Source organism: Lepisosteus platostomus, chromosome 17 (assembly GCF_059453375.1).
Source record: "Lepisosteus platostomus isolate fLepPlt1 chromosome 17, fLepPlt1.hap1, whole genome shotgun sequence".
Taxonomy (NCBI): domain Eukaryota; kingdom Metazoa; phylum Chordata; class Actinopteri; order Semionotiformes; family Lepisosteidae; genus Lepisosteus; species Lepisosteus platostomus.
Window position 1 is genome coordinate 13,793,261 of NC_142627.1, and position 27,559 is coordinate 13,820,819.

General features: G+C 39.7%; 1 protein-coding gene across 5 annotated transcripts in view; it reads right to left on the reverse strand.

Moving 5' to 3' along the window:
- ehbp1 (EH domain binding protein 1) overlaps positions 1-27,559 on the reverse strand; it is a 132,988-nt gene that overhangs the window by 75,664 nt on the left and 29,765 nt on the right. For all 5 annotated transcript variants that reach the window (XM_088610255.1, XM_088610257.1, XM_088610256.1 and 2 more), the window contains exons 6-7: positions 1,903-2,084; positions 70-209 (exon numbers count right to left, since the gene is read on the reverse strand). In XM_088610255.1, coding sequence (XP_088466381.1) covers positions 70-209; positions 1,903-2,084 — 322 coding nt within the window. The remainder of the gene's footprint in view (positions 1-69; positions 210-1,902; positions 2,085-27,559) is intronic.

Consider the following 27,559-nt stretch of genomic DNA (forward strand, 5'->3'; position numbering starts at 1 on the left):
AGGGTAGTTCTTTTTTCCCTTTGTAACTGAATCTCTTTTCCCCTGCTAAATGGGTTTCAAGTGCCCCACCTGTAATCTTTGCTGCCTTTTCGTCTTGGTTCACTCTGTTTTCTTCGTCCTCCTCATTCTCCTCTTCAAAGTCGTCCAGATTGCCGATGTCAGCCTGCTTCATGCTCATCAGGCTGGCCAGGCTCTGCATGTCTTCATCCCTGGGACACAAACCAAACAACACGAGCTTCTGTCATTGCCAGGGCCCTGACGGAACCAAGCCGCAGCCTGCATTCTGCCCTAGTAGAAGGACTCTCAACAAACCTTTAATACCCTGTTATTAATTCCACTCCTTACTGGGTTTTAGCAGCAACGCATACACCCACAACTGTAAGTCTAATGACAACTTTAAAAAAAGGGTTGTGTGACCAAGTGACAATACTAGACCGTTTTTCAGCCTCAGTTTTATTTTTGCATGCGTGTATCTCATAGACGCCTCACAAAATCATATCGGGAATACATTTGGCACTGGAGGGACATTCCACTCTGAGCAAACGTCCTTCATGCTTTGTACTCGAGGTCCTTCATGGCACACAAACCAGCAGCACGCGTATTACAGTGGAAGTGCAGGTAAGCAGGAGATAACATGAGAGGATTTACAATCAGACCTTACGGTTCCCTCTCACTCCCTCACCCTTGCCCTGTCGCTCTCTCACGTTGAATTTGCAATTAGCAACTCCCAGAGACATCAGAGGCAACTGACAGATCACATGGAGAGTTTTCAGACTTCTGGATGAACTATTAGAAAAGCTACAGTAAAATATTACGTCAACTGTTTTGTGGTATATTCCAGGACTAGTAAGGCTCTTGGTTATTTTGCGAAAATTCTTAAATGAAGGACGTTAAAATAAAATTTGCCTTGAAAGTATAACATTTGTGCTTCCATACTGTGGGCCTCCTAGTTGAGGGGTGGTTAGCACTTCTGCCTCACAGCTCCAGGTTGCTGGTTGGATTCGTGCTGGGACATTAGTCTGTGTGGAGTCTGCATGCTATCCCTGTGTCTGTGCAGGGCTTTGGAAGGGAGGGAGGAGGGGGGGTTTGGTAGGCACTGGCCATGGGATCATAAGACTATATGAAAAAGAACCAGATGAGTTCAAAGGGGGTATGCATAAAGATAGCAATTAATTACTAGAAATCCATTGACATGAATGTTTGAAGAAAAAAAGAAAAAAGAAAAAAGGACTAGTGCGGATAATGAATTAAATCATCACTACGGGTTAAAGTTTTTTCTTCCATAGGTGAACATCCCTAAGCCAGGTACCTACAACAGAAAAGAACAGACTGTAGGTCTATAAAAAAACAGATCAATCCTAAATTAATCATTTCTACTAATTTGATGTAACAACACTAAAAACAACAAATTGCTGCAGATAATAAAGGTATTGTTGGTTTTTTTTACTATTATCTTTAACAGGTTAAAATCGGCCTCGAGGGTTTTTTTTGCCGTGGGACAGGATTTCATTTCCCAGAAAAAAAAAAACCCAGCGCCTGAGCCAAAGAGAACAGAACCTCTCGTGTTACTATCTCAGTCGCCAAGCCCTCTGACAAACTGACAGCGCCGTGTTCTCAAGATGTTAATCTAGAGACAGGCGAACCCGAGTCGCCGGGAGTGGGTGACATTCAGTGCGCAGCCCAGGCCGGGACAGTGAAACAAGTCACTTTCACTCCGAGGGACAAGGAGGAGGAATGCTGGGAATGTGCCGGTTGTCAATAGGAGCCGTCCAGCCGCTGTCACTAAGAGAACAGCGAGAGTGCCATTTTGTACTGCAATCGCTCTCTGACTGCGTGCACTTGGGATGCTCAAGCTAATTAAAGATGCTTTGGAAAGCGGGAATCTTTGGGGAATAAACTTACGTGGCTTTGCCCTCCCGCAGGAAGATGCAGGACAAAGAGAACTGCAGCGTGGCGGATACCACCTTCTTAGACAAAGGCTTGAATCTTAGCTTCACATCGGTCTGTGTTGGCATCGGGCTGGCATACTGCTTCATGTTGATACTGCTGGTAGCCAGGGCTTTTCGACGCCCAGAAGGAGATTCCTGGGGAAGAGAGGTGGGGAGGGGAGGGAGGCAGAAGGGAGGGGAAAATCAATTTACATTTCACCTCAAATCCCACCTTGTCAAGTCATACAACAAACCGGATTTCTTCTCAGTGAAAACATTCAGGCAAAAAAGCTCACCATTTCTAAAATCAAATATAACTAAAGCATTATCTAACCTCAGCTAAGCCTCTTTGTCAATATACTTTCCTGCAATACAAATATGCATTAGATTGTAACTGCCTGCAAAACATTCTGCTCCAAAGCTGTAAAGAGACAAAAGATTGCAAAACGCACAACTAAAGTGAACATGATGGGAAATCGAGGAACTCACAATATGCATTTCAATAATTAATTATTCTCTTTTTCTAACAACACGTTATAGAAATAAATTAGACCAAATCAAAAGGTTATAGAAAATAACAGGCAAGGAAATTAGTTTTTAAAGTATTTTAGCTTGGGATGTGGTCAAAGGAAATTTGTTTCCATGGCAAATTGGGACAGCTGGAATGGGGATCAAAATAGGTATATTTCAAATTCTTCAAGCAGGAAAAGTATCAATTGGTACCTAGAGTGGGAGACGCCATGTGAAAAAAGTAAGGTCATTTTAAACGAAGACAAACTGCTAATTAAAACAAGCCTCCCATTCAAATGGAGATCAACTTGATCTCAAGCACTTGATGAAGACATCTTCAAACTGATGTTTTTAACCCAGTTAAATGAAGACATACCAGAAACCTCATTAAAAACGCTCAAAACATTCTTCATCTGACAAGGCTAACCTTGTGTTGTGACTTTCTGAACACAGTCACTTATGTTCTCCTTTGAAACAGGGTGAATACTTTCAAAAAGATTTTTTAATTACCGGTGGGAATTATTCAAGTAGTTGCTCTTGTAGTGTTTTAACCCTGTGCAGTTCTCACAAAGAAGGAAAAGAAAGAAAACGAGAGCTCCTGCTGTCATTTGGGAAAAAGCCGAAACCGAAAATAACTGAACATTTAAGATTGCTTTTTTATCCCAATAAAGTGACAGAGGTGGGCACCAAGCACAAATGTAACTATAGGAACAATCCTAACAGAAAAAAGACATTCAAATTACCATATACATGTTCCATATGTAGCTCATTCAAAATGCTGTTTCGCTGATAATTTAGGAAGAAAGAATAAAAGTACCATCATGGAAAAAAAAATCTCTACAAGCCCCAAATCTAAAATAAAAAAAGTTAATTTTGAAAACAGATGGGAACACTTTGGGTGACTGACTTTTATTACAGTATTTTATAATTGTAAAATAATAAAATACAAATCAAATGAATACTTCAAGAACTACTATATCAGTGATAATCACCGGTAGCTGTCGATTTCTGTGATCTCAGTCTATGGAGTTTTGGTTTAATGTTACCTCAAGAATAAATACCAGTTCTTAATTCAGGACAAATTTGTTCTCACTTTAAAACACTTTGCCAATACATATATTGTCTGTTCCGGGCAGCTGGGTGGTCTTTGTCTCAGTGTTCTTCCAGCCTCTACCACTGTCCCACATTTGTGAAATAAATCTTGAAAATGTATAAATGTATAAATACAAAAGACAAGGTTCAGATTGTTTTAAACTGAAGATGAATTCAGTAAACCGGCAAAAAATACAGTACACTGACAAAAAAAACTTCCACACAAAGGATGTGGAAATGAAACATTCATTTACAGTTGTATTAAAAAAAACAACAAAATTGTCAACTTTCACATTCAATAAAACAATTAACAACCATGTACCATTAAGGAAAAAAATGTAGAGTTACTTAGAAGGTTTTGAAATAAATAGCACTGAAAAGGCTCACTGGGAGTCAAAGCACTGTAAATAACAGTATGACTCAAAGTAATGCATTTTCTACACCATTCTCTCTCCACAACCAACAGTCTCCCCTTCACAGTTTACATGAAATGGATAAATATTAACAATCCTTTAGGTTAAAATGCCAACTATTATGACAACTATAGACTCATCCTACATGAATATGTGCAACTGTTTTTATTTGTGCGATAACCCAGAACACATCCACCTGTTTGCAAGCATTCGTAGGTAAAATGAGTTTTTAATTTCTTAGTTTGAGTTATGTGGCACCTTTCAAGAATGTAACTACAGAGTAAATTGAGAATTACCTGTATTTGATGACGCAAGTCCTTGCCAGTTCAGTTTATATACCTGCAGAGCAACATTTTCCTGACAAAGGAGGAGTGACGACCAAGCCAGTCTGACCATCGATTGCAAACGTCAACTATTAAGCCAGCTCAGCTCTCACGTAGAGACTACACAGTAAATGTGTTGTCCAAGAGGAAATGCTTCAATACAGAACGATGAACTACATCCCAAAGTTCCTGTGCTGTTTACAGGAAATTGATGCAGTTAGTTAACCTGTACTGCTGGGTTCGGTTACAGGCCACTTGTACGCAATTATGGTGACCAGGGCTATGGACAACACATTACCCTGTTCCTGTTGGCAGGTTTACAATTGTCCTGCCTTATACAGTAGATGGGCATTCTTCTCTGTCTCACAAATGTCTGTTATACACCTGTACAGCTCTGCAGCCCCAGGACACAAATAGTTTTCAGGACACTCTACTCAAAGCGCTTTACAGGCAATGGAGACTCCCCTCCACCACCACTAATTTGTAGCCCCACCTGGATGATGCGACGGCAGCCATAGTGCCCCAGAACACTCCCCACACATCAGCCATCAGTGGGGAGGAGAACAGAGTAATGAAGCCAATTCATAGAATTCTAATACTATAACCATACAGCATAGACTCAATGCTCACTGAGGAAGGATACTGCAACATCAAGATTTAGAAAACCTCCCAGACGTGTACTGTAGGTGTAGCACAAAGTTTTTTTTGGCACTTAAATAAGGCTCTTTTATTAAATGTAAAGCCTATGATTTATTAAATGTTGTGTGGCAATGCATCCTTCTCCAACCGATTCATAATAAATATGACCCAGAAGAAAGAGTTCTTTAGGGTCTTCTCATTCCAAATATGTCAGGTTTATGGCTTGGGTTCATATTACTTTGATGTTTTTTTTCTTCTTCTGGAGGTCTTTATCTCTTATTGCTTACTCATTAATTAATATCATACAAAAATTCATAAAAAGTGTAAGGTTTAAAGAACACGCTACACAACATTTTCAAAAGTATTTCAAATTGTACATACTAATGGAGGAGCCTTTTAAAAAACTGTTACGATGGGACATTATAAGAATAGGGCTTCCAAAGCTTTGTGGTGGGTTTCAGAGCAAGTGATTCAGGAAAGATCTGTGAAACACCCCTACCTGCACCTGACCAAGAATTTGGATTTCAAACCAAAATACATTTGCAGAGGAAAAAAGAATAAATTAAAATCTCTTTGTTAGATAAAAAATACACAACTTCCAAATCCTACAGATGAAAAGCAGCATCCCATAATCATAAAAATGCAAACTTCCATGTTTCTTTTTTCCAGAAATCAGACTTAATTAACACTATCTATGCATATTCTTAGGACACAAACAAAATATACAGATTATGTATAATAAATGTTTTAGGCAACATTTTGATTAATCATTCATGACTGAGATACACTAGCGATTTTGTTGCTTAAGCACTTAATCACCTCATTAGAGAGAGTTGATTGGGCACAGGTGATAAGCGATTTAACCCATTAAATGTCAAGTCTGGAGAATCTGAAGAAAGAAAAAGACAGAGAGCAGCCAATGGGTCTGGCTTATCAGGAGAACAGCACCTTTGTGCCATCGAGGTCCTGGAGGTTGGAATAAGTCTCCTTAGGTGTGAAGAGTGACACAGAAGTGCAGGCCGAGATGCTAACTGATGAGTGCAACGGGACAATCCATATGAAGTGGTAATCTGAGCTGGAGTGTCTAGGTGCTACAGACCTTCACTGATAGTGATTGATGGCGACCTGATCGAATGGCTGTACACTGGTGATGCCCTGGGACCTCTCTCGTTACCCCCTCCTGTGGGCTCATCCCAACGTGACAACGTCAGCTGTACAACATGCACACACCAGTGGCTCCCGAGGATGCGTACTGCCCATTGCTCGGTTAACAACAGCTTCCCTGACAGTAGAGACTGAGACAATTACACCTACATAGCCACCGACTACATCACCCTGTAACTCACAGCTGGCAACCCACTAAAGCTGCTGTAAGCAGGTGTGAGCCTGGTCCGTTCCTGGATGGGAGACCTCCTGGGAAAAACTAAGGTTGCTGCTGGAAGAGGTGTTAGTGGGGCCAGCAGGGGGCGCTCACCCTGCGGTCTGTGCCCCAGTATGGTGACAGGAACACTATAATGTAAAAATGTGCCGTCCTTCGGATGAGACGTAAAACCGAGGTCCTGACTCTCTGTTGTCGTTAAAAAACCCAGGGCGTTTCTCGAAAAGAGTAGGGGTGTAACCCCAGTGTCCTGGTCAAACTTCCCATTGGCCTTTACCAACCATGGCCTCCTAATAATCCCCATCTACGAATGGCCTTCATCACTCTGTTCTCCTCCCCACTGATAGCTGGTGGGTGGGGAGTGTACTGGCACTGTATGGCTGCTGTCCCATCATCCAGGTGGGGTTGCACATTGGTGGTGGAGGGGAGCCCCCATTACTTGTAAAGCACTATGTGTGGTGTCCAGAAAAGCACTGTATAAGTGTAAGCAATTATTATTATATGCCAGACATGAGACCCCCTGAACTTTTGTGGGATGAGCTAGCATAATATGTAGCATCTATGGCTCAGAGACCAGTGAACTGCTTGTCAAGGCTCTATGGAAGGAATAGGACAGATCACCACAAGACAGCATTTTCATCCTGGTGAATGCATCAGAGATGTCCAGCTTGTATTGCTTCCAGCAGTAGTCATACATGCTACAACTAGGCTGTGATTTTCACAGTAGAGCCTCTGACAAACAGCATAAAGGATGTACTTTAATCCTGCACACACTACAAAAAGGATACATTTATTCATAAATGTGAACGTTACAGTTATATATAGTTTTATAACATTACAGTTATAAATAGAATGCTTCATTCATAATATAATCTTACCATACATGTTTGTGAGAAACTAATATATATATAAACTGTATAAACTGCAGCAGGGTGAGAGTCTAGTGCAGGGAACACCTCTCGCACTTGTGCTGGAAAAAGAACACAGGTCAGACTTGGTGAGGAGGTATTGAAAATCTCTATTTAAGATATCCAGTCCTCAGTTTGCCCCTGGACACAGACTCCCTACAAGAAACAAGAGACTTTAGGAAATTATAAAGCACAATAATGCTACATACAGTAGGATACATATGGAATTACTTTTTTTTTGAAGACGTAAAACATTTTCACATATATAAAAATGTACATAATTCTAAATCTGAAAAACCCAAACAGTTTTACAAATCTGTTACTGAAGGCCTTAAATAAAGACGCATTTTCCACATATCACATATCTATCATTTCTTAAGTCAGTGGTAGCAAGTGATTCAAGTGTTCTCCATGTGAAGTTTGCCATTCAAATTTAACTATTAAGATTTATCTTACAAATCAGATTCCTTGAAATAAGAACCACTTGAGGACATTAAATGCTTTTTAATTCGTAATATGCTGGTGTCAAATAGGTGCTGTTGAGTGTGCTATAACAGATTCTGCGTACCTGAAGGCATATTCCAGGCATGCCGAGTATAAGCGTTTAAAAAGCTCTGTCAATAAGCACTGATAAAAAAAAGTATAAGATTCAAATATGCGCTTCCAAAGCACTTGACATTTCTGTTGACATTTGAGCCCAGTTGAATCAGTCAGAAATATAACATGTCATCCCTGCAGAATACCTTGTTCAAAACCCTTCTTATCACCGAGATTATGCAGTCATATTATACAGAACTAATAGTGCATGTAGATACCTTATGAATGAATTTCAAAATGCATCAAACACTTAAGAAGGATTTAGGTCCTCTCTGAAGAAATACTTAAGAATATGCAAATACCCTGAGAAGAATTAGGTTTAACAGATTTGACTAGCACAAACAATAAATGTGCTCTTTTCCCTGGTTGCTACTGTCAATCAGTGAATAAGATTAAGGTCCAAGGTTGTGACAATGTGTAAAATGAAAAAGCACAATAAGGCACTTTTAATTTATTACAGGGATATGACTATCAATATTCTGTTATTGTATCTTCAGCATTTCTAAATACCTTGCTGGGAGGCAAGCTTTTAGGGACGAGAATGGCGAGATGCTGCCCCCTACCAACCCATCAGCTCAATTACAGGTCTGCCAAACAAGTAGTTATTTATTTTGGGGGGTGTTCGTGCAAAATTCTGTTTATCACTGCAGCAGACATGCAATCCCAGCCTCACAGGGTGAAGACATTTTTGCAAGGAAATTTATGGAACTACAAATGACATTGACGGAGAAAAAAATCTAGGCTTTAAGTAGCTAATTTAAATATATTTTATTAAAAGAGATTATAAATGCACAAAGACAGATTTGTTATTTTTATTATCATGGTGCATTAATATAGTATTTTTTTTTAATCATACCAGTGCTTCTTTTACTGTTCCTCATGTGCTTCTATCAGACTGCCACATGGTGCAATATTTTGCCAGACTCAGTGATATCTAAGGTGGCATGTGATCAGAGCCAGGAGGAATACGCACACATGGCCTAAAGACTACACTGGGCATCCTTTACTATCACACATTAAGTTAAGGACTGCCAAGGAGTAATGGATTATTAATTTCATTCACAATTGAAAAGCAGGATAGTGCCCCAGTCAACAACGTCTGACATTCACTGACATAATCTGCCATACAGACAAACACACAAAAAAAAAAAAGATGAGCACATGTGCAAACAAATACACACAACAAAAATGACTTGTATGAAAAAACAGAACTGCTAACAGTTAACCATTTCCACACCTGGATCTTCTTTAAACCCACCACCCCCACTGCAACCCATAGCAATTTCTAATGCACTGTACACCAGGGTCCCTTGAAACCCGCCGTAGCTAATGCAGACTGTCATTAATCTCTACAAAGCCTGACGCAGTAAATTCAAGGCACTCTGCTGATTGATGAATCTTTCCTGCTCGGTTTGAGAAAACCTGCCACGGAAGCAGACAGAAATTAAAGGAGGGGGTTAGGTCGGAAGAGGGTGGTGGTGTGTGTGTGGGGAGGGGAAGACAATAGTGTTATAGGTTTTCTGCCAGTTTCGCTATCTGATGCCCCTCTAAAGAAGCATGCCCACAGCCACAAGCACCCAACATGAGACTTTCATGAAAGCATTCCCTGAATACAGCCTACAAAACAACACCTCCATTCATTTCTAACCACAAACTTTCTTTCTGGCATAATGACCTTCCACTGCACTGCACTCCTCAAAGTGCGTCGCCTAATCTCAGGCTACCACAGCACCCCAGCCACGGCTACACAGCAGTGTTATCGTCACTGTCCGCAGGTTATTTCTGTGTTCCGCAGTGCAGAAGCGGTCCACAGAAATAACCGGACGATGGAATAGGTCAGCTATGAACTGTACGCAAGGGAAAAATTGTCCTGTAAGGAAGAACAAAAACATCCTAGGAGGAATCAGCCCTTGTGTCCAACACTGCGTGCTCTGTGCCATGGGTAAGATGGAAAAACATACTATAAACCCCAGAGGCAGGCAAACATCTTAAAAATTAAAGAGAGTAAAATCTGCTTTTAGAATAAATGCTTCTCTGCTTAACAGGTGACCTTATATTAAGAAGAATTAAAAAAAAAAAACTCTTCGACCTTCTCTTTTGTGGTCTTCTATTATTTAAATTAAGGAGGACAGAAAATAACACAAAGGAGATTTTTTTTTTAAATGCATGGCTGTTCCCTTCTGGAAGAACAGCTGTTCACAGCAGTAGCACAGCCGCCAGGTCTATGGCTTTGGTGGGATTTTATTGAAAAATGCCAGCATGTCACTCCTTGGCACTGGTCTTGACCGACAAAGTGCTTTTTCTCCCTCTTATGACTATAATCAATAAGTTGTTGAGTTACGACTGTCAGACAGTTGCATATTCATTCACATTATAAAAAGTATTGAATATGCCTGGTGCCATATGGTCACTGCATTTGAGTTACATCTTCCTTTTGAATCACTGTGCATTTCTTTTAGGTGGGGTTTTAATACGCAGTCAAAAGGTCTGGACAGAGAAAGAAGCAACACAGCAATGAAGGGACAAACGGATTACATTTCAGCAACACTTGACTGCAGCTCCCCAGCCCCCAGGCGATCGCCCATCTCTGCGTCACAGCTCGAATCAGATCTACGTCGACAGTCTTCTAAAGAATCAGACTAGTATCTTTGCGGAAATTTGTAATTGCCAATTTATGAACATTGCTTGTACAGTTTCTCTGGAAATAGGCTCACTGGAATACAAAATTCTTTGGACTCAATCCATCTCTGAGTGGGGGAAAAAAAAAACCTCTTTTTTAGTTGATATGTTTGTGCTACATACAGGTGCTTCACCACTGCAGACCATGCACATGGCAAATTTATCTCAAGGAGAGCAAAACACTCTGCAGGACTCGTGTGAAATTTGAAAAATTTCAAACTGATCACTTTCTCTTTCAATTGCTTGGATCGGAGGACAAAACAGCATCTTATCCCACTTGTATGACGTGCTTTCTGAGGTACTGCACTTCACTGCAAGGAGAAAGAAAAACATCCGCCTGCTTCATTGCAAACTGTATTTTACTTTGATTTCCAATAAATGTGCCCCTTTGCTTATTTTGTTTTTTTTATTGCTAATAAGGCGATTTCCATGCGCACTAAATTAGACGGGCCTGTTTTCAAGCACAATACATGTGATGGTTATCAAACCATTAATTCCTTGCATTTATTTTGGTAGGGCTTTCAGCTCTCCTGGGCAGTTATGGTATTAGGGAAAACATTTAAGAATTAACATGAAAGGCTTTCAAAACGATTAGAGCAACTCATGTGTAAATAAAAAGAAAAGGTTTACAATGAAGCAGTATAATAAGCTGTCAAAATGTGCAGGGGGTGCCCTCACAAACGGGAATCTGCATAATGAAGTGTGCCAACGTAATTCCTTCAGATGATAAAGCTTCACAATGAGGCAAACAGAAATATTGTTCTATATATTAGATCACACTATACTCTGGGATACGTTTCAGCGTTAAGCTGCAAATCTCTCTTGCTGAGGATTTGTCCCCCTGAATGCTTTGTGCCTGGTAATATTTGCCAGATACAGTACATGCAGTATTGAGAGAGAGAGGAAATAATGCAGCAGTTAGTTTAAGACAGCAAGCTTGGGGCTTCGTCGCTCGAGCTCAGTCAGTACCTAGTCTCATTAACTTGTATCAACGTGCCAGGAGAGGCTACAGGGCAGCATGGATTTCTGACTTATGCTACCACCAGAAATATCACAGAGAAAATACTGAATATTACTTTGCTAATATTTACAATATTTAACAAGGGGGTACAGCACTTTTCTGTGCCCAAACACAGGCTGCTGGAGTCCGTATCATCCACACAGTGGGCCCACACAAGAACACAGTATTAGAGATACAGAATTCCACACTTTCACATTATGCAATTACTGGGATTTTAACATGTTTTTACAAATTAAATCTGTAGGAAGTCATAGCCTCTACATCCACAATGTAGCGAAAATGAGTTGGAATCCTTTTTATATAGGCCAGATTACAACAAAGACAGCCGCATTGCTTCCACAGATATTCAGAAAGTGCAACAGAACAAATAATCGATTGAGTAATGTGTACAAAAATGTGCAATAGAAAGTCAAATTGCCTGTGGTCACTGTGCAGTTTTTGCTGAAATGATTCTGTTCTACGTACTCAGCAAGCTCAAATGAAGTATTTTGCGGTATACAGTAACAGTCTCCGTTTAAAAATTAAGAAAGATTATGTAATCTGAACCAATATTAAGTTTCTCAAGTCATTTTCTCTCTCTCTCTGACCTTAACCATCCTGCATCACTACGTTATCATAACTCACGCGTTCCTCTCGGAGACTGAAGATTAACAGTGACGAGCACTCGGGAGGAGGGGTGTAGGGAGTGTGAGAGTCCCAACTGATGAAACTATTTAAGCATGTCTGAGACGCATGAGCTTGTGGAATTTCAGAAAGACGGCACACCTGAACCTCCAGAGATGAAAGGACTATTTTACAAACTGATGGGCACCTACCATATCCTGAAGTATTTATTTTCTTTAAATGTTTAAAGGGCTATGTCCTGCAGATCACACTTCAGTACAGGGTGACAGGAGTGTGGGTTTTCAGCACAAGAGCAATAAACAAGTGTTCAAGATTAGTCTTTAACGCTGTTCTCATATGAAAATAATTCAGGGATGTTTTCACAATCTTAAATCACAATGAGAATCTGAGGTAAAATTTAGATCTGACAGAGGCAGGGCGACAGGATAAATCTAAGGAGAATTGTGATCCAGCATTTCTGTAGAGATATGTGTTTTCTAAAGCAGATGTGGCATAATGACCATTTAATCAAATGGAAATACCATTGGAATACTATTATATAATACTATTTCAAATTAAGCATTGTAATACACTAAATTGTTAAGTATTCACGCCTCTCTTTGTACCCAATACCACCATTGCGTTGGAGATCTTATAGATTTAACCTGGACAACCTCAAAAACAGACAACAGAAATGAGCCCACAAGTCCCCTGCAGTCTGTGTCAGATTCTACGAAATCTTGACCTTAATTGGATGAATTGGTTGCCTTGGAAAGACCAGTCTACATGAATGAAAAAAGAAGTAAGATGGCTGATACTGAAGCTGTTTCAGTTTTGGCAAAGGACGCCTTTATTTTTAAATTACAGGCCACAAGGCCTTAAAGCTTTCTCAAGATGAAGAAACCTCCCTCTCCTTGGCTCTAGTGTTATCGCTCCGTACTTCCTCCTGTGCTTTATTTAGCCTTGCCCATGAAGCAATAGTTTTGCCACCGATAGCGCTTCAAAAGAGGGGCCTAATAGAAAAATGTGGGAGTCAAAGCTGTGCTGTTGCTGTTCCAAGACAACCCGTACAACTGTGAATGTGCCCCTTCTGCACCTCTTTTTCTGTAGGAATTAATAACACAACAATAAAGATGTACAGGATTATACGTCATCCTATTTCAGGATCGCAGGCTCATCGCTTTCCAGTCCGACAGCAGAATTTCAATAGAACTGTCCCAAAGATACAAGGCCAGGTCATTTCCTGGCTACAGAGAGCAAAAAACCTTCACCAATTAATGTCAGCCCTGAAAATGAAATTCCATGGAGGCAGATCGACATGGGGGGACAGCTCTCTTCCCTTAGCATTCTTTTGATCTTCTTTTTTATTTTCCCCTAGGAATCACCACTCTGTAGAATTCCACAAAACACGGCACACCACGACAATCTGGTCCATGCAATGTCTAATCAATATCTTCATGCACATGCACAAATCTTATGTGCATCAATACCTAAAGCATTATCACGAGGCTTTCTAGACCAATAAACCGTTCAGCTGCACACACACCATTATTAAGTTTTCCTACGCTAAGACCTGACAAGCTCTGAAGCGCTAAATGAATGTCAGCCACGTTCTTGCTTTAAGATGGCAATCTTTTTACACCATTACCATGGCATCCTTGTACAGTAAACTAGCCAGGTACAGTTCCAAAGGATCAGTCTTTTTGATATCAAAACATGAACATTTAATTATGTTCATGGTAATCAACTACAATACCTGGCCTTGATTTAATATTAGAGTCGCCGTTGGATGGAGAAGCTTCTGGAATCACGATCGACAAAAACGACACTACGTACGCCCCCCCCCCCCCCAAGACAATGAACCACCCCTCTGGAAAAACAGCCCGAGAGGGTGAACACTCTCCCCCTGTGCCTTTGCAAAGTTGGGAAAGAAAGGCTTGGAGATCTGATTCACTCCAAAAACATCCCCATCGACATGAGAGGGCAGACCACAGCCTGCTTTAATAGCACCTTTTAGAGGTCTGTGTCACATATCAAAGATTAAAAAAAACAACAACAAATGTCCATTAAAACACAAACACTGCGAGACTTGTTTAGGCTGCTAAAAGCTTACTTTGAGTCATTTTCCAAGGAGCAAAGTGACACACTGCAATTAAAATGAGATTACGTCATTTAACTGTTTCTTGTACTGTGTACTAGGAGAACGGCACAGTCGAAGACAGGGTAGTTCAACCCCAGTCCTGGAGCTTCTCTGCAGGTATTCATTACAACTCAGCTCTAAATGACCTAAATCAGCTCACTAGTGACTTAATTAGATCGACAGAACCACTTCCAGCTTTTCAGGTGTTGCTGCTTTAAAAGCACCTGAAGCACCTGCAGACATGTTGGCCCCACAGAGCTGGCAAGAGTCCACTCAGGGTTATGCCAAGGGCACCCAAATTTTAGTATTCCAGTAATCTTGAATCCAGGGAGTTTCCTGTACGTCTTCAAGTTATAAGCAGCTATACTCCTGGGAAAAGTGTTAAACTGATCCAATTAAGGTTTAACCAGAACCACTTATCCCTCTTTCACAGCTTTCAGCAGTCGGTGATTTAGAGAGAATCTTGCAGGACTCCAAACCAAGGGTCGGAGCTGGGAACCGCTGGACCATAGCGTAACTGCACACAGACACCAGTTACATACAAACAGACGGAATCACATTTAATTGCCCTTTTGCTGTAAGCTTATGTAAATGAATGGAAAACTAAGACATTAAAATTAAAATTGACTAATGTACAAGTATAAAATAAAGAATTATCATCATGTGACAAACCTAATATAAACACTGAATAATGACTGAAGTTTATAATTCAAAGAATCAACTTCTTCTTCTGACAAATTACTCCCCTTGAAAACTTTATTTTCCTCTATATAAGCAGATCAAAAAGCCATTTATTAAAAAATAGTACCTTGGACAGAGGTTTCAAAATCTAACACAATCCAACAAGTCTAATTATTCAAATGATGTCTTATATAAAGGAAACAGATTATATTACAACACTTAGAAAGTCATGTGGATTAAAATAAAAGATTATCCTAAAAGCAAAATAATGCAAACAATAATTACTAACCAACAAAATCCATATAAATACTTGCTGATTTGTTTTCCTTCCATTTCAATAAGTTCATAATGTTAGAAAATACATTAAAAAAATGTTTATAGTCTATGAAGAAACAGAGCAATATGTCGCACATATTTACTGTTGGTACAGTCATGAAAAGGGCAAGCCTTTAACCAGAAGCATGTAAAAAATGTCACTATTCACCAACAAACTGTCTAGTAAAAACTGTTTTGCTCGGGACTTGCACTTTCTACAAAGACGAATTATAAAGTCTCTTTTGCCACAAAAACGGAAGAGGGACAATTACAAGTTACTGCCCGTCTAGCAAATACCTGATCACCCTCCTCACTGACTGGGAATCAAACCTGGATAGCGGCATTGAATCCTAACCATTAAACCATCGGGGAGTCCCCATTCCATAAGGATTACAGACAAGTGTCCTACAGGCATGACCCTCCAGTCAGATCTTGCTCGACCTGAGCAGGGCCTGGCAGAGGAACAGTTTCAGCATTCCACACTGCAAGCTTGAAGAGTTAGTAAGGAGTCACGGGGAATGTCCAGTTTTCCAGCTCAGCAGGCAAACCCCACCTATAAAGAAAACTTGCAATGATTTTCCAAACCTCGTCAGGTTTTTTTTCCCCACACCCTCTCAGTAGCTTACTTTTTTTCTGGCCTGCTTGTTCTTCTCATGCTCTCGCCCCTGAAATGGCACTGACCCCCTACATCACTGGTTTGGGGTCACCGCACTCAGGAAAGCCCTGCCCTTCACTTTCAAGTCCAGCTGGGCTGTCAGCTGTGACTCTTCGCTAAGGATCAACACCACAACTATTCCAGCTTCTGCACCAAGATCAGTTCACATCAAAATAAACGCCCAAATTAATTCTCCAATGCCTCTATCTGATGTTCTTGTATGTTCTTTGTCCCTTAGTGATCTGGGTTCATGCAGCATTTCCAAGACAGGTTTTATTTGTTGTGCATTCAACGTTCTCTCGTCACTGTTCGTTGACTTTGTCCTTGCAGTTATCAAGAAGAAAGAAATGAGATGAATTTCTAGCACACGGATTCTTAAGAATAAAACTGTGCGCAGTTAAAAAATGACAGGAATAAAACAGAAGCGAGTCTCAGAAGGCTGGTTAGAGCTCTGCATTCACTTTTTTATACACATTCCCTTTTAGTGACTTAGCTTTCACTCAGGTTGTAACCCAAATGTGCTGTATGTTCGGTATGTTTGTTCAAAATTGGCTGGAATTGCAGCAGGTGTTACAGTATGTTACTTGTTCAGAGATGAGATGGTAACGAAGTTACATAAAACCAGTCCATGGTTCTGATGACTCTGTATTAAACCACAATAACGTATATGCTGTAGTTTAGTCTATGTACTAGGATTCCTACAGTATATAGAGTACTTACCGTTTAGTGATGTAGAACACTTACTTTGCAACACAGATAAGACAGATAAAACTTAAAGCACAAAACAGGCCCAATACAAAGAGTACCATTTCCCTCTTTCTCTTGCAAACATGTATGATTTAAAATGAATCCTCTAAGCTACAATGAATATTAAAACCACACGCTAAAAAACGCTAAAAAAACCCACAGGCTTGAAGGTTTTAGGGCACCGTCACAGAAGAGCAGTGTGCATATTTTTCTGGCTCTGATTTGCTTTTAATGCCTACGTTCTACATACGAATCTGGGGGAAAAACTCTTGAACCCTTTCCATCACCTTTGCACAAAAACCCAGGATAAGCGAAAGAAGTTTAAATTCTGGAGCTTTCAAGACTGAAAGGAAAGACTCAAGGCTCCGTCTTTCCTCTCCCCTCCTTTGTCTCTCTGTAATTAACATTCCACATTACTTATTTTAAAAATACCTCCTCGTCACCCTTTCGACATGCCAATGCTATGAATACAGCCCCTTCCTAGACAGTGCTCTCAAACCACCACCACCAGGAGCTTCTGAGGATCGCGCTAAGTGCGTGGCCCTCCAATTAATTTGATTAGTAAAAAATAAATGAAAGAGTTGGGGGGAAAAAAATAATCAAGGCAGGATTCACTTGAAATGGACACTCTATTGGTGCATTGTGCCAAATCAACACTGGAATGAATGGAATTTAAAATCTAATCTATTACTAGATCATGCTCTTTTCTCCCCACCCCACAATTCTTTATGCCCGTTCAACAGCACACCAGGAAATGAACACCTGCAAGACAAAAAGATGCAGATTTCGGAATGGCATCAGACGTCCCCTTGTCATGACTTGTAGAATTAACAAGACAAATGCTGCTCAAGTACTTTTGCAATATTACACATACTGTAACTGTTCAAAGCAATGTTCTTGCGTCTGTATTATCTACACATTGTGGCAAACAAAACAATGACATCATTAACATTAGTATATCATTGTCTTTATGGCATTGTATTTTAAATACTAACGTCATACCAAACAAAGAACAGAAATAAAGAGTAAGGCCAGCTATTGATTTCACGCTACTGGCAAAGTTTTCCAAAAGTTTATAATGAAGTTTTTATGGTGTACAAAAGCAAAAAAAGAAAAAGCTAAAAGAATAAGGGCTTGTCTTGTACACCAAAGGTTACAAAACAATTAAATGTTTATGGAAACATTGTGGAAACTTGCAACCAGCTGCCTAATGAGGAGAAATTACTTTTGCACCAGCTACAAGACATGTTAATGCCAAGCCTTATACAGTACAGCCTGAGAAAACTGCTCTCTACGTCAGCCTCCAGTTTCATCAACAATAAAAAAAACAGCAAAAAGCAACTCCCAGCTCTCCTGTTAATGTTTCTGGCACAACACAATGCAGTAGAATTGTAGATATTATTCTACCATTTTCTAATTTAGAAAAGTAAAAGAAGGACAGGAAACTATGAAGTAAGAGAAGCCATTTGAAGGGGTGTTATACAGGAGTTACCAAGCAAGCACATTGCACAAAATAAGGAGGTCAGCAGACTTTGCATGTGACCTACAGTGCCTTGGATTACGGCCTATAAGCCTATTAGTGTAAAGTTGGACACAGAGACCACCCTGCCTCCATTGCACAGGCCAAGATTATCCAGCCGCCAAGCTCCAGCCAGTCGACTTGAAACGTGGATCCATCTTGGCCATCTGTACTGTCAACTGGCACACAAAGGCAGCTACTGTGTTAGGTGTCAGCAATGACAGTTGTTCCATCTTTTTTTAAAGTAAAAGCGATTTATGCCATACTCCACCAAAATGGCTTAGACCAGAGAATTGCATCTGTTGCATTCTAATTAATTACATTAATTGACCTGTCTAAATGGGACAAGCAAGGCTTTTAAAATAACAAAGAACTGTAAGTATGCCATTGCTAATCCCCCTCTCCTCTCCATTTGCACTTGCATAAGAACAGACAAGGGCAACCATGTGATTTATATTAACTATTACAAGCAAAAACACACACGCCCACCTTCCACCTACCACCCACACATGCCTTTTCAGGAAAAAAGAACCAAATATTGCTTCTGCACAAAATCACACAATGACGTGCATGAAAAAACAGAAGTTCAGAAGTAAAACGGTTAAAAAGTAACACTTCTAGCATTTAAGCAAAATAATATACATCATAATGTTCTATCATTTTAAAAACAGATTGAATTAAATGACAATTCTACCATGCAAATTTTAGAGAATTAATCACATGGAAAAGACCAATAGGTAGAATATATTTTCAGCTAAACATAGCAAGAAATTTCAGTCTTAAGAATTCAATCATTCAGTCTCATTTTTAAACGTACTGAGGGAGCAATCATGATTTGATTTAGTGAGAATTACGGATTTCAGAAGAAGACAATGCCATATGAAAGCTGGATGTACAAACAGCAGTCCAGTCCAAATTCAGAAAAAGCACAGAATCAAGATTTGATACAAACAGGGTTTTTTTTGTCCATTCTTACAGCGATCTAAGGATCACTGAAAAAGCAATTGCTTGCAAAAGCAAGCACTAAAGGCAATGTGCTTAAATTTATTCAGTTTGATAAGTGAATATGTAGGCATTGTACTGAAGAGAATTACACTTACAAATACACTGAAAATATAACTCAAGTATAATTGACCTTTTTAAATAATGAAAACTAGGTGAAACATTTGTTTGACAGCGGAGGTCAATATACAAGTCAACGCCTAAAGTAACGGTCTTTGATGACCGAAACTTCTTTTTGCTGTTGAGAAGGACAATGCAGAAGTATTGAACTGGAAGTGCTCTTAATTGATTTGGATAGAGTTCACACAAAACAGCAGGTCATCTAAAATAAGGGATTTGACTTCCAAACATCAAACAGTTGTTAAGAACATTCATTTCTCAATAAAAGTATTCATTTCAACATATTTATATTAAAATAGAAATAATATACTGTCATGCAGTAAAGGTATAAATATTCACTTTTTCTGTGATTGATAAGTGTTACAGTGTACTATTATACAGCTGTAACATTTAAAAAAAGCACAAATCAGCACAAGAACAGTACCTGCATTAATAAGACAATGAACAGTATATTAATACTGTTTATGTGCTTGATAATGACAAAAAATAGAATGGGTTTTGTGACTAATACAAATTCTGTTGATATAACAGTGCAGACTAAACGGCACTATAGAGCTCAATCCATATTTCACTGACAAAAGGAAGCTACACAATACAGCTAAATATAGCTGTTAAGTCTATGACCCATCAAATTTTAACCTTTTGATAATACATTTGAAAAAGTTGCATGCAATTTCAAGATACTACTGAATAATCAAATTCTGTCAAAACCTTTTGATTATGCAATTCTTCGCTTCCATTTGCAGTGGCACAAATAGAAAGGTACTGTTTGACACGGTGCCATTTCAATGACAAAATACAATCTACTGCTCAAATAATTCTACAGAGGGATTAACATTTCTCAGGTTGAGCCAGAGATTATGTGTGCGGATCTTGAATTTCATCATCTTCCCATGGCACAATAGCTTATTCTTTCCTTTTTCATCTATTCTCTGATGAAGGGTCAGGAAAGCTTAGCTTCTCTGTTGCATTCATTTCATTTCTACATTAACCAGATACCTTGCAGTCTTTAGCCCTTCCATGTGCAGGCACAGTCAATCCTGAGCCACCTTGGTTACTTGGTAGGAACAGGCACAGCCATTCAATCGAATACTGCCCCCAGGTGGTCGAACATGTACCACGCAGGTCTGTGGATCCTTGAAACAAGCGCAATTATGGTATTTTTGCTGGGGAGAAAATGAACCGCATATCGCCCCTGCCAAAACCTCACTCCAATTTCCTCAGGCTTGCCAAGAACCAATCAGCAGCTCACTGTATGCAAGTGACAGGAATACACAGGTCTCCTACTCCTGGAAGTTAGCTTTCCATTTTGAAATATATGGGGGTCTATTCACGGAGAGTTTGCACACGAGGCGAGGAAAGGCTTCAGGCGTTCGGATGAAATTTATTTCAGAAACAAAAGAAAGCTGGAGCAAAATCAACTAGGACTTTCTCCAACTTAGCGTTATACCCTTTTTTAATCGGTTATTTGCTACGGTGAATTCATCTTGTCCCTGGATTTTAGCTACCTAGTTTAGACACGGAGAACAGTAACTACTAAAACTAGTGAAGGAGAAGCATTTTTGTCAATTTCCCACTGCTTCTGCACACAACCCTAATGCATGACTGATGCTTTTTTAATGGATATACAGTACGAGAAGGACCTTATATTGGTAAAACAGAAATGGCAACAGCGATCATTAATTTGTAAAATTGAAGATTTCATTACAGGTATTACTTGAATGCCTACTTAATATTGATCTATTACCCCTTTCAGGATTCTCCCAGACAAGCAGCCCGAGCTCTGTTGTGTTTGTGTGCAGTAAAGTGACTGTGTTTTTTGCTTCTTTTGGTATTTTAGTTTACTACTTGTACTACAAGACAAGCAGTAAGTACTTGTCTTGTAGTAAAAGTAGTAAATATACTCAGAAATAATACCATTATTCAAAAGAATAAAAACAGACATAAAAACTACAAAAAATGTAAAGTACCAACATACAGAATTCCCCCCAAAAAATATTTTTCATGTTTGCTTGCCCAGTAATTACAAGTATTAGGTAGTTAAATGTCACAAAATTGTGCCATTCTTGAACTCAGACTGACACAGTGCCAGAATATTTAGCATCTTTGGCATTAATGATGTATCCCCTATATTGTTTAAGCATACTAATTATCTTCCTAAAGAAAAAAAAATCATTATTATTGTACTAAACACTAATGGTCACTAAGGTTGTATCTTCATCACACTACCACAATACAAACAGGTAGCAAAAATATTCTAAACCAAAGCTTCAGACCTGTCCATGCAAATTCCTTGGCTTGAAAGGTGTCTACAATATACTGAGGCAGCCATCTTACTACATCTGGAACATTCGAACTGGGCTACTGCAGGCCACATGGGGTGAATACTGCAGGTGTTAGCCGCCACAGCTGATGTATTTCAGTATCTTGAGACAGAAAAATCATCTAATACATCCATCTATGGAGAAACTGCATGATATCACATCAGTAATTACATCAGGCTGGGTTTACTGGCTATGTATACAGAATTCTGTCGGAGGTTCTCTGAATGTAGCTACAGTATAGGCCGAGGCTCTCTTACTCCTATATCACGATCTCACAAAACACTAAAAAGACAAGCTGAGGTTAAGAAAAGGGATAAAATACTGGTGATTAAAATTATACAAATGCCAAATGATGGATTTTCTTGAGACTCGATTAAGAAATTGAAAGCCTCACGTTTTCACTGATGTTACGGGCTTGTCATGATGCAAGGGTGATTTTTTTGTGAACAAAAGCTTCCCCATCAAGTGCCGCTGTATTCAGTGAGCGTGCCGTACTGTGCTTAACACGGCGGTGGCCGGTTCTTAGAAGGTGAGAACTATTTGGTCAAAAGTAAAGGAGAGCGCCCACTGACACAAAGGCTCTCTCCAGACAGTTCCAGCATGCAGTGCCAAATCTGCAGTCGGTCTGCCTTTGAACAAGCCTCTTGGAGCACTTTTTCTTCCCAGGCAGGGCCAAGCGTCTGGGAGAAAAGTGTCTTTTACTGTTTCCTCATTGTGGAGGATGTCAGGTTCTGCAGAGCGCGAGTCTTTGATCACTTTGTTATTAGTGTGGTATGTATAGACAAGAGGAATTCAGTTCGCATCGCGATCCTCGTTTTCTTAATGCATGTGCTTTGTTCTTGGCACAGATCTACCCTCGCAATCTTCCCCTCAGTCCACCTTTACTGGGGCTCCCTGCTGCAAGAAGGAGCGATTTCATTCCCCTTGTCGGTCAGAGGCTCCGTCTTGGAAAAAAAAATTACTTTCTCAGGCTTCAGAGCAGAAAAATCACAATGGTTTTTTTCACTGGAGGAGTGGATGATACCATTTACACCACTGTACGGCTCTAACAAGCAAAGCAAAAGAAAAATCTGGAAAATACAGCTAAAATGTGCTTTCTCAACCTTAAATCAACTGTATTAATATAACAATAATAACAATACAGAAGGCATTTGGAAAACTATTTTAATACCCTTTTGCCTCCATCGTGGTTTCATGTCATAGTAGTTTAATTCTTCTCCCACTGATGCGGTGTATTAATTTAAGAGGTATGAAAAGCAAACAATATTTCAATTCCTCTTCCCAAATGCCAGGTCAAGATTAATTTAAACCCTACTTTTCAAACATTTTTTAAAGAAAATTTTAAAAATACAAAATGAAAAATGAACGTACTAATATCACGTTAAACATCTAAAGCGAAACTAAGAAAGGCAATTTCTTCATGCTTACTTATGCCAACCTGACTGATAAACCTGCTCACGTGTGAGCAGGCTCTTAAATTTTCAATGTCTACTTTCAAGTAGTACACCTCCTTTAAAGCCACAATCAGGACTTTTAAAGTGATTTGTGCCCCAGTGAAGAACTAAGTTTAAAACATCTGATTAATCTGTCTGCCGTCACTCTAGGGAGTCTCATGAGGTTTAAAATGTCTCTTTAGGAAGATGTTCCAAAAGGGCACCGAGATAGAGGAAAGTCACACTCTCCAGATCAAACACTTTGACTTTGCTGAGCAGAGAAACGTAGGTTAGAGCAGTGGAAGATCAGTGTTCAGGAACAGCTCAGACACAAGTCAAGAGCTGAGTGACCTCCGCGAGGGCCAGGACATAAACTCTAAGCCCTGCCTCTGGCTCCCCCTGCTGGACTGGGCGAGGACTCAATTTTAACCCAGAGCCAGGGTCTGTAACCTCACACAATATGGAGGATTATCAATAGGACAAAGGATAATCTCATTGTATAAAACTACAAAGACAAAATAATACAAATCAAACGCATTCGAAACTAAACATATTATGTGTGGGTCTGCGAGAGTGTGTATGCCTACTGTATTAGACCACACAAGAGGTCTTAGACCACAGTTTTATCTTCATCACACTCGAACGACTGAAATGATTTCTAAAACTTGGAAAACGTAATTTCAAACCTTGCAATATAAAAGTACAAGGGCTGCCTGGAAAGTAATTCCCCACAAGCTCAGACACACTGGAAGCAAAGCGAGGTTATGGGAAGAATGAAATCAGAATAAACCCAAGAGAAACTAACTAAACTTGTTTCATAACTGTCTATTCTTTCTTATACTCTTCGTAATCAATCTTAACCGACTTGGAGCGCGTTTGATGAGGCATGACACGATCCAAACTAAAAACAGAAAACTTCCAGCCAAGTACAACATTATGAGAGGCTGCGATGTGCCTTTGAGAAATGTTTGAACTCGCCTCAAGATACAAATACGTCTACGTGCAAAAAAAGGCCCTCAGGTTTGGCAGTTTTAAACACATACCAACAACTCTCAAGATTAGTAGAAACCGAGAAGTAAAGTTCTAGAAATACTTCTAGTATCTAAAAGGATCAGTCGCAATGTAAAGTCTCTTAGGCACATCGGCAGCAGGGCCAACATCCGACAGGAAGCACCTGCACTAACCCAGAACGCAATCGACATGCGAGAACCCTGTAGAGGGACCACTTCCACACAACCACAGCTGCTGTCACAACCGGGTATCATGGGAGACCCAACAAACAGGACTACAGCCATGTGACACCTCACAGCCACCCTCACACAGCGCAGGCCCTACTATCACACACATCATGACTCAGCATCACAGTGCACATAATCCCCCTGGACACTGGCAAAGCACGGCTTCATTTTCTGATGCGTCTGAGCTCTCCGTCACATTTGGCAATGGTAGAGCACGCAGACTGAAGGAACCACAAAAACGCTGACAGACAGTTCAGAAGAGCAGGAGCATAACAGCTTGCAGGGCTGTTAGCACTACATTTACATGCAGTAAACCTTCAGTCTCACGGACTAATTGTGAGGAAAGGATGTCCGTTTTCCCCCAAATATCTGTTAAATCACAACTGATGTGTTGTCACCCCTAAAACCATTATGAGAAAAATATATATAGTATACATATGCTTTCTGAACTTTTTTTAGTTATTCAACAATTGCTAACAACAATGAAAATTGTTTCTGTGCTTTTTTATCAAAACTATACAAGCTGTGTTGTGTGTTATACAGTAAATACACCACATACACTTCACTCAAGCATTCAGAACACAAACACCCACCATAAGCAACGGGCCTACCTCTATACCAATTACCCTATACATTTTTCCAGTGTTTCAGATTTTATAGGGGAACTTTGTCCATGGGAATCATAAATACCCAACTTTCCTCAGAATAAAGGGAAAATGCACAAATAATAAAACAAGGTAAAAATGAATACTACATTAAAAATCAGGAATATCCATGGTGCCCTCTAGGTCAGTTGCTTACAATGAGTGTAAATATGCGTCAGCAAATTTTATACAGTATATTTATGACATGAAATAAAGGGCTTGTAAATTTATGATGAAAATGCCACAGGAACAATTTTCATTGATTGTACTAATTGCAACTGTTAATATATATATTTTCTCACGTAATAATGTGGATTTTGGGCTAAAACATCATTCATGATGTGAAGGACATTCAGTAACGACAGACACTCCTTCCTCCAATTAGCCTGTTAACCTGGGGGTTTACTGCAGGCCACAGTGAAACGAGTGTGTGCGTTTTCACCCTACTGAGTGAACAGATGTGTATGTAGGTTCCTGCTGAATCTGAGGCGGCAGCTGGGACTGTTCCAAATGGAATCCTCTCCGGAGGACAGCCCGCTGGTCAATAAGCTCCCCAGGCCAAGCCTGGCCAGGTACACGGGCACTCTGAACCGGCAGAGACGGTCTCGGCATGCTGCCGTCACACTGTGACAGACATTCTATCATGGAGGAAGAAAGAGGATACCGGCCTCCTTTACTACATTCTTCAAATGTCCAAAACAGAAATGAGGTCGACATTTTAAAAGCTCTGAAAGTAAAAAAAAAACAGTCAACAACAAAATATGCAACACTGTTTTGTATTTCAAGGTATTTGAAATCGCTAAAGAAAGAAAATCAAAACGCACTTAACTAGCTGTAGCCAATGACCTTCCTTCCGATTGTGAAGAAATACAGTGGTGAGATACGACACATCTAAACCGCTCATTGCACTGCTCATTTCCAGAGTTATTTAAATTCTTGACAGTCTGTGTCTATGACCTCAATGTGGTTTATTTCCGACTTGATGCAATTTTAAAACCATTTCGTAGTGTTCGGCAAAAAAAAACATATGGGCTCAAGCTGGGAAAAAAAACATTCTTCAGTATTGTTTCTCAGTTGCTTCATAAAAAGACGAACACAATGTGAATATTAAAAGACTTTCCTTCATGGCCTGTATAAATACTACGTTTACTGTACATGTGGAGACCAGAAAATGTGTTTCAGACATAGCCTAGAATGCCACAGTGAACACAGAGGACAATGTCAGTGCAAGCTGGGAAAAATATCTACTTTGAGCACATTGCAAACATACTGTACAAAAGTCGGATACCTAGAGGGCTGTAATTTAGCAGTTTATTTAGGCTTAGGAGGCTTGTATCTCTCATTTAACATCCCATTTCACTGTAACACCTGAGGGACGGCTCAGTACATGAGTGCAGCTCAGTGTTTTAGATGAAGAAGGAAAAGTTACAAGGGATAAACCTGTTCACTTTTTCCTCTCAAGAAAGTAGCAGGCCGATTACAGCTCCAGGACTGCTGTGAAAATGATAAAGGTGAGACAAACCAGGGGCCAAGATTACAGGTTACAGAAGAAAATTGGACTGAAGGAAGAAGATGGTGACTGAGAAAAGCAGTACTGCTGATCCAAACACCAGGGACGTTTGTCAGACCCCCACACCTACACAGTAGCTTTCAGGATCAACTGTGAACTTATTGTGAAAAAACTGTAATGAATTGATAAATCTTGAGATAAAAGCCTATAATCATCAATCTGCGAAAGTAATATACTGTAACTGTAACAAGGTTTATGTAAGAGGACAGCCTCACTTAGTTATTGTAGGAGCTTCACATCAAACAGCCGAGATATTTTGTTTTGCTGATAAGCCTTAAATTAAATTTCAAAAGCAGAATCAAACATGAGTGTAGCAGCTAGACGTCCACACTTTAGTACCTTCATCACAATAATACAGATGTTTATCGGAGACCTCCTTCCATTAGCGCATTTAAAGCTGGAAACACTTCTTTACCCAAAGGGTTGTGGGAGTATGGAGCAAGCTTGGAAGCTTCTTGCTGTTGAAGCCAATATCTTGGTTTCTTTCAAGAAAGGGCTGGACAAGATCCTTGAGTTTCTAAGCTTTTAACATCCAAAGAAGCTAGATGGAATGAACAGCCTCCTCATTTGCAACCTATTAAACATTCCTATTAAAATAATGTAACCACTGTGAACCAAAACAGAGCTTGTTTAAAAAAAACAATTCACATGCAACCATTTACAACAAAACACAGAACCTGGGCTCAGAAACGAAGACAAACCAGATTTGTATTACTTTAATTTCATCCTCTTTTTATTACAGCAGAAATAAACTTTTAAGTTCCATTACAACAGATTACCCAGAAGAACAGGGGCAACGCACACTTTCCAGACATTCACAGAACCCCACTTAACACTTAGGTGCTTAACACTGAATTATAGAGATGGCCAGTGGTAAGAAAAAAAGATCAGTTTTGCATAAGATATCCAGCTTATAACTGAAATAAGTCAGTGTAAAAGTTGTTTAAACGGTTGTTAGACCTCAGCTGGAGTCTCTTTAAAAATAAACTCCAGTATGTTTCTGAACAACTAATCTTATTATCTTGCACAAACCTCTAGAAAATTTGCTCAAATGCCAGATACACAATTTAATAGTTTATG